Source organism: Haliotis asinina, chromosome 15, assembly GCF_037392515.1.
Source record: "Haliotis asinina isolate JCU_RB_2024 chromosome 15, JCU_Hal_asi_v2, whole genome shotgun sequence".
NCBI lineage: Eukaryota > Metazoa > Mollusca > Gastropoda > Lepetellida > Haliotidae > Haliotis > Haliotis asinina.
This window is the reverse complement of record NC_090294.1, coordinates 18,160,343-18,169,249: the sequence shown is the minus strand read 5'-3', so window position 1 is coordinate 18,169,249 and position 8,907 is coordinate 18,160,343. Positions and strand designations below refer to the sequence as shown.

The following is an 8,907-nucleotide window of genomic DNA, read 5'->3' as shown; positions in this document are numbered from 1 at the left end:
TAGTCAGACTTATCCACGCGTGTCTTTCCGGGATGAAACGTTTGTAGATTCCGAGATCTGCAGAAATAATTATAAATTGTGAAATAAAGAACGAGAAATTACGAACTGAAGATCCAAAGCAAAATATATTCAGTAAAGCATGTCCTCCTGGACTGACCTGGTATTTCTTTCCCGCCTCTCTTAAATCAATTTTAGAAAAAAAATGTATCGAACAGCTTTATTGGAACTAAACATGCTACAACAACATACCCAACTGCAATTAATAATATTTTACGTTGACATAGTTATTTACATCAAGGGACAATCAAAGAATACATTGTAGCGTACTATTTACACATGTATATTGTAGCACCAATAGTCTAGTCTTACTTTGTGTTGAATTGTTTAAATAAAATGTTTGAATACAACACATGTACGCCTTCATCGCCCGTCATGGTTTATGTAAGCACGTCAGAGGAGGACAGACGGTGTATAGTCAATGGGCAAACAACTGGTTAATAATTGACGCTAATACGATCCATAAATATTTGATTTTGATCTATTTGGTGTTTATATAATATTTGAGGTACAGACGTGGTTATGGTAACTTTAAAGATTTTCCATATTTTTGTATAGAAGTTTGTCAATATTTAAACTATTGGTTCAAAATGGGCATTATAAGACAATTCACAGAGCTATTTTCACCAGTAAAATGTCGCATGTGTCAACTGTCAAAAACGTCATAACTGGGGAAAGCATAATGACCTCTTATGAATCTTACTGTCAGTTTAAAAAAGAGATTTTCTGAGGCTTATAGACCGTTTATTACATTTATTGAACATAACTTGAATAATAACGATAGTGACTTACGTAAAAATATATGTCATGAGCATATAGTTGCGAGACTATGATACAATTTCTATCAGGTATTATTGAGAGTAAACTGTAATTAACGTTTCAATCCAGTTCGTCTTGTTCCTACTGTTTCACATAAGGAGATATATGCGACGACACGTGTGTGACATGTAGACTCCGCTTGATTTCATTTGAGACCGCTGAACTGCTTACTAACACAAAATCTAATAAACCAAATTAAATACTTAACAAACGATCATTATTTTGTTGTCACCTTTTGCTGTTTTTAATTGAGGGGCCACTTGCTGGTAGGTCAACCAGGTGTGCAAGTCACACTTGTGAAAAATAAATTTCACTAGACCCACGCGTTGATTGCCTGCAATTCATCGGTTTCAAATGAAATCAAACGGATTCACAACCCTAAAATAACTGAACTTACAATAATCACTGACCACCACGCCGCAAAAAAAAACACAAGCGTTCTCTGTGTCTCCTCAAGCAAAACTTGAAACCTAAATTTACCAAATTCCTAAGAGGCATGTGTAATGAGATAACCACGAGAGTGAAATGTGTTGAAAACACCAATTGGTGAATCATTTCCGCTTGTCGGAGACAGACACCATGGTACCAGTCCACCACCTGCGTTCACTACGGAATGAGTCTGCTAACTCAATCACAGCAGCTGGCTTTAAAAAAATGCATGAACACACACAAAAACGCCCACCACAGTACAGCATTAATGCAACCAATTCATTATAAACCATTCAAAAATCTAGGGGAAATTCCATTTTGCGATCATACAAATGCCAGTGCATATGAGAAAAAATAATATATATTCATACGGATGAAATATTTCCAAAGGAATGGAATAAATCGTCACATTTTCCCTTAATTCCTCTTCATCACCTTTTTCCTCCTTGGTTTCACCATTTACCATTTATCAGTCTTGTAAAGCCGATATCCCCTACTTTTTTAATGGTATATTTGAAGCATCCTAAACATTTGTGTCGAAGACTCTGCAAGCTGCACTACTGATTATCTAATATCCAATGGGTCAACTTCACACATGTACAGTCAATACCTTTGTGTCGAACTTTCTTTTCTCCAAGTTTAAGTATGTTCTCTGAGTATTCCTTCGGTTTTATCGAACCTCGGATACCTTGAATAATGTCACCACAACGGTGTTTGACAATACAGTTGACCATAGTATACATTCCAATAAGAACTGTTAACAAATTCAATCCTCCATGAAACCAACTGCTTCTCAGCTGTTTACACCGTTCAGCACAGACACTCAATGACCCGTGGACATTCATTGGTATCCATGTATAGCCTTCACACCGTGTATTCGTCACGTCCAGGTAATTGGTTTCAGTCAAGGCATAGTGTTGGTACATTTCATATGGAAATGACGCTCACAAACACGTCCTAATATAGCCGTGTCTATTCCACGATACATCAGTTCGCCGTCGGTCTAACTCAACATGAAACAGCGCTACCGCCACATGTTTAAAGTCGTAGCCACTTTCAACACAGATTTTTAAGACTTATTTTGTTCGCTCGATACCCTTTTCTTTCCCTTCTTCTTTCCCTTCTTCTTGTTCTTCTTCCTCCCCTTCCTCGACCGCCTCGTCAACTTCATCGATTCTTTGTCCAGTTGTGACGTGTCCACCTTTACGACAACGGGCACAGCGTTGGAGTCGATTGGGCATGGACCGTCTTCGACGGAGATGTCGTCAATGGCTATATCGCCTTGGTAACCCTTTTCGGTGATACCTTCGAAGGCGATCTGTGAAAGAGTGGGGAAGATTTTTATACAGTCTTTTACACGTATATGCCTATGTAATATACTCAATGCCCTCTATGTTCAGTGTAAGACAATATACTGTACCTGGTGCCTCTATGTTCAGTATAAGTCAGTGTACTGTACTTAATGCCCTCTATGTTTAGCAAAAGTCGGTATTCTGTACCTAATGCCCTTTATGTTTAGTATAACTCACTATACTGTACTTAATGTCCTCTATGTTTAGTATAAGTCACTATACTGTACTTAATTCCCTCTATGTTTAGTATAAGTCATACATATGTTTGGCATAAATCAATATACTGTACCGAATGTCCTCTATGTTTAATAGTTCAGCATAGATCCAGACACAATAACCAATGCCCTCTATGGCTAGTGTAGGCCCACTAACCGGACGTACTGCTCTCAATGTTTAGTATAGGCCCAGATGATCTACATAATGCTTCCTATATTATTGTATACATCCCCATATATATAAAGTGTACCTCAACATTCGGTATAATGTACATATACTGGACAAAAACAGTTAGGGATATATATAAATTTTGAAATCATTAATAGTGATAGATATATACTGACGCACTGATAAGATATCAATCATAAAAATACCAATATCCCTAACTTATTTTGACCAGTATATATGGATAGACCTAGAGCTACTTGTTTAAAGAAAACACTGAAGCAAGTGTGTTACCTTCCACGAACTCGTAAGTAGTTGAAGCTGATTACATACATATCTTTGTACAAGACGTTATCACCTGTTTTTTAACGAGGTAAGCACAGTTTGTACCTGGTATCCCGCCCGGGCCAGCTGCCTGGGAATGGCGAGTCTTGCTATGATCCACCAGTCACCTTGGTTACCAAAAGCTCGCCATACTGATGTCACTTGGAATCCTCGTGCCTGTAACAGTGGGATCAGAAGACATGTTGTATTGTTTGTTCAGAGGTTTTGTTTGTGTGTTAGTTTGGGTTTTTTAATGTTGCATATGGCCGAGTGTTTCCTTTTCGTTTATTGTTTGGACCAGTCAATCTACTGAGCAATAGCATGAACAATCTATATTCAACGCATTTGGGGGTACAATGACCTGTGTCAACCAACTCAGCACACTGACCTCCGGAATTTTGTTTGTTTGGGAGGGAGAATAGAGAAAAGGAACTTACTTTTTCTGAAAGGGATGCCTTTTTGCTTTCTTTCTTCTATTTGTATCAAATTTTGATTATTTTGTAATAGTTAATTTTAGGTATTATGTATTTTATTTTTATTACCTATTATTTTTAATATTTTATTGGGGGTGGAGAGGTGGGGAGGAATCCGTATCAAGATAGCACGTTATATTGTGATATGGATTTCTACGTTTCATATGCCCATATGACAGTGAGAAACAAAGCTCAGCAGCTAAGATGGCACCCATGGTGTAATATACACATGCTTACGAAGTGGTGTTATCATAGAAACTGTCATCAATCTACTTCCGCAGAATATTTAGCCTCAGAAACATGTACAGAAGACCATCCAGAGTGCGCCATACATTTACAGCGTGTCTGTAAATCACACGAGTCGATTTCGTAATCCGGTTACAAGCTAGACAGTGAAGGGACAACAAGTATTTAATTCATATCGAGGAACGTCATTCACCCTTGTCAAAAGAGACACACATGTCTAAACTGCCAAGTCCACCTGGACCTTTGGAATATTAAAAAACAATTTTAGTTCAGGGAAGAGATTCGAATTTCTGTTGGCCTTTCAGTACAAGAATTATAATGATCAAAGCAATACATGCAAGAATTTCCAACACGGAAACCTCAAACTTAACATTCCCAATTCAACGTGTGTGCCCCCAGCCCCTGCGGTATCAAGGCCAAATACAAGCTCTTGTAAATTCCATGCAGTGTTCAGCTCTCTTGCTTTAAACGAATACGTGACATCCAGTGGGTTTTATATGCCAGGATATCGATACTTCACCAGTGTATACGGCCTTTTAACTGCTCGTGACAGGCACTGTTAAGTCTGTTCAATAAAACGTATGGAGAAAAATTAGCATATGTAAATTGTACATTGACAGTGCAGACCAGAGCAAATGCGATTATATGTGTGTATTGTGTCCAGCTCTGTGTATGCTTATGGGAGACAGAGTGGCTTCAGTTGTGTTATATACAACATACGTCACTGGATTTAGTTAGGTACAGCTTTCACAGGCACTACAACGTGACACGTCACTGGATTTAGTTTGGAACAGCTGTCACAGGCACTACAACGTGACACGTCACTGGATTTAGCAAGGTACAGCTGTCACAGGTACTACAACGTGACTATATTGACACACCATCGACAACATACGACTACCACACTAACAATAAACAATCAACTCATAAATATTACCTTCATGGACAGAAATAACAAAAGAACATTTTCCGTTCTAAACATTTGAATTAACTAGAACATATTAGCAAAGTATTAATTTATTACAAGCTATGTAAGTAATATCTGGGAGACGATATATAATGTTGTAGATTATCCCTGCTGATATGTACGTAATTGCATGTTGTCATACTGCCCAAACAGGTTGTGCTTTGTACACAGGAAAAGGACAAGTATATCTTTACCAACGAGGACTCATATTTCAGATGTTTGAGAAACGTTCTATTTAAATAAAAAATATTGTGGCTATGAATCATTCGTTTTTGGATAGCAACTGTTTTGTTGTTCATGCGATGTTTCAGAACTAAATCTTGCTCCGTCATCAGGCGAATTAAAACGATTATTACTCGCCCGTTGAGGATACTGCAGTGTAATATTTTACGGCAATATTGCACTAGTGTAATACCGCTTGACATATGACGTCACAATGGTTCAAAGTTGTGACGTCACAATGCTAATGCCGATGTCACAATTTTACTAGCCCTTGCTTGACTCGCGGAAAGCTGAGAGTGATCACACTATAGGGAATTTTCGGCAGTTTCTGTCAATTTATGTTGGCGAGTAATAAACAGAATACTAAACACGCTTCCGTGAAATATCATTTTTATTAAACACGTTAAAACGTATATCTGGATACGTTTCTTTTCAGTATTTGAGCGACAATAACATCATGAGAAAGTGATTCAGATCGATTCTACTGATTGCACATCAGCATGTGTACATCCTTTTTATCTTTTTCCACTTTGTATTCGTATTCACTGCTCAGTTACAAGTCTTTTACGCATGTGTGTTTAGTTATAAATACACGTATCTGCACATCTTTTACCTATATCGGTTTTCTTTAGAAACGCGTTCAACGGTGACGCTATTATGTCAAATGTCATATTCAAATGTCATCTTAAATTTATTTATTTCACCTCGGTTTAAACCTTGAGTTTAGCGATATGCTTCCGTATCCATTTCATGATTCTTAAAATTTATTTCGTCAGTCATTCAAACATCTTAATTTATTTACTTTCTACTATTTGTTTGGCGGAATGGAGTCACCCAGGAGCTTAAGAAATCTATTGAATCCCATTCCGTCTTTATTTTGTTTCCAGGTTTGTCAATACCAGTTCGTGGTCATTCACCAAAGCAGTAAGCACCTCCATTACCTCGGGGGAAGTGGGGTAGCAAAGTGGTTAAAGCGTTCGCTCGTCACGGCGAAGACCCGCGTTCGATTCCCCACATGGGTACAATGTGTGAAGCCCATTTTCTGGTGTCCCCCGCCGTGATATTGCTGGAATATTGGTAAAAGCGGCGTAAAACTAAACTCACACACTCACTCACTCCATTATCTCGGGTCGTCCTTACCCATCCAGCTGACACGCCTTGGACTTAAAGGGGTACAGCTGATCTAGAGCTTTGAAAATAAACTCACTCACTCACTCATTACTCCCTATGGGTGTCCATACATTTCACCATACCGTATAATCTGCGCATTTACCTTTTAAACATGAAATGAAAATAGTGAGACAACAACGCCGTTTTGACAATCACGGAAGACTGGGTTCTTTCTGCAAATACTCTAGCTTTAAATACGTCATATTGACGCCTAGCTGAAAGCGGCAGATGTCATTCCCTTCATCGTGATGATTTTAACTTCAGAACTCTTCATAGCAATCCGTATAAACTTAAGTAAAATTTAGTATGTTTAGATGAATACTATCATAAATATACGAATAAACACTTGAATGTTGTGCACTTTAATGAAAGTCAATTTGTGACTGGAATAAACAAGAGACCCGTCCGATCAGAACCGTGATTCAGTTTTTGTTATTTTATACATACAGATATGGGGAACAAGGCAACCTAAATGTTCGCGAAATATTCTCTTAAAGGTGTCATCAAGACGTTTTATGGCCTCTGCTGACTGTGATATGGGCACATTAGATTCTTTAGTTCTCTGACAGGTAGGTGGCGTAGACCCGGGTTCGAATCCCCACATGCGTACAATTTACGAAACCCATTTATGGTGTCCGCCGCTCTGATTTTGCTGGAATGTTGTTCAAAGCTTAAACTCAATCAATCAGTTTAGTTCTCTGAAATCAATTACACGGGTTTGTACCGGCTAAAATCAAATGGGTTAGAGAGAAATTACAGAAAAATTCCTCCGTAACAAATAAGAACTATTATCAACATTGCATTGATATTGCATTATCATTGTTACGATTGATATTTGTATTGCCATTTGGGGTTCTGTAATGAAGACGAGGAGATGTTTCAGGATATGTCGAGTAAAATGACGTTTAATTTCTTTCCCGTCACGTACCTTTGCGTAGACGTTGAGTGTGCCAACATGTCTACCGTACATGTGGTAATGGAAGCCCACACACTGCTCCTCCATCCCGCGGTATAGCGGGGAGAAAATGATAGCGTTGTTCCCCCTGGCCTTGGCGGACGCCTCGATGTACATGAAGTGACCTGAAGTAACACAGATGATATGATGTCACGTTGATGCAACACTCTCTGATGATACGGCCACAATGTAGATATGTATTTTTATAGATGATGTGACGTTATTTTCATACAATATTGATGTTACGGCGTGATAGTGTGATAATGTGGAGGATTATATGACGCCATACTGTTTCGGTGTGGTAAGATATTAGCACTGTGTTGCCGTGTAGAAATAAGGACGGACAAGTGAAGTGACGTCATATTGTAACAATATGAACATAATGACGTCATACTATCGCAGTGGTTAAGAATGTTCCTCTTCATACTATATATCAGCCTGCAAATATCACATACAGGAGGTGATATGAGGTTCATAAACGTTGGAGTATGTGAGTGAGTGAGTTAATACTCAGCAATATTCCAGCTACATATCGACGGTCTGTAAATATACGAGTCTGGACCAGACGGTCCAGTGATCCAGTGAGAACCCATCTGCGAAATTGGGAACCGATGACATGTGTCAGCCAAGTCAGCGAGCCTGACCACCCGATCCCGTTAGTCTCCACAAGCATAGTCGCCTTTTATGGCAAGCATGGGTTGCTGAAGACCTATTCTACCCCGGGTAGACCTTCACGGGTGCATAAATGCTGGGATTGTGAATGCTATTACATTACAACACTATCAACTTTAAGCTAAGTATTAACACTATTGTAAACAAAGATATATAAAACGTGAGAACATATGGCTAATTTTAGGGTACACCAACCTAGTATTGAGAGCTAGTACCCACGTTCTTGGGAGCTGGCACCTACATGCATGCGATTTTTCTTCTATTTTTTTTATTCCAACAAATCAGGTTACAGACACAACAATGGATACAAACGAGTAGCGAATTAGTTCTGAGTTAAAATAACCAATGACAGTGTTCACATACAAATAGGTGTTACAAAAAAGGCTGACAAGGCACTGTCGAAATGTTTAGATAATATTACAGGGTAATGGCAACTATTTTCGAAGCGGATGACAGACATCATGGAATGTTAGTGAGATTTAACTCAAGAAAGAAAAAAAAATAATAATAATGGTAAAGAACTATCCAGCATTAGCATATAGAGGCAAGGCGTCCATAAAAAGCATCACACCGAGGCAAAGTCAAGCGACTTCAATTCTTCATAAATGTCTGACAGAGGAAGCCATTTATTTTCAAACGCATTCCCTGTGCTATTATTGCGGTCAATGGATTTTTTTCAGTTGAGCGTATCTGTTTGAGGATTTTTAACACTGTATCATCTGAAAGGGTTGTACGTTTTCGGCTAATTAAGAATACATGTCTTTTACGTAACCAGATAAAGTGGTTAATAAACTTCAGAACTAACTTGAAGAGTTGGCATCTACATACATGGGAGTTCAC

At 38.5% G+C, this 8,907-nt stretch overlaps 1 protein-coding gene across 1 annotated transcript in view; it reads right to left on the bottom strand.

Annotated features, from left to right (window-relative positions):
* Window positions 1-203: 203 nt before the first annotated feature.
* The window catches only part of LOC137265336 (uncharacterized), a 30,727-nt gene continuing 22,023 nt past the window's right edge, over window positions 204-8,907 (bottom strand). The window contains exons 3-5 of the mRNA XM_067800715.1: window positions 7,369-7,520; window positions 3,429-3,539; window positions 204-2,623 (exon numbers count right to left, since the gene is read on the bottom strand). Of these exons, the coding sequence (XP_067656816.1) occupies window positions 2,375-2,623; window positions 3,429-3,539; window positions 7,369-7,520 (512 nt within the window). The 3' untranslated portion in view covers window positions 204-2,374. The remainder of the gene's footprint in view (window positions 2,624-3,428; window positions 3,540-7,368; window positions 7,521-8,907) is intronic.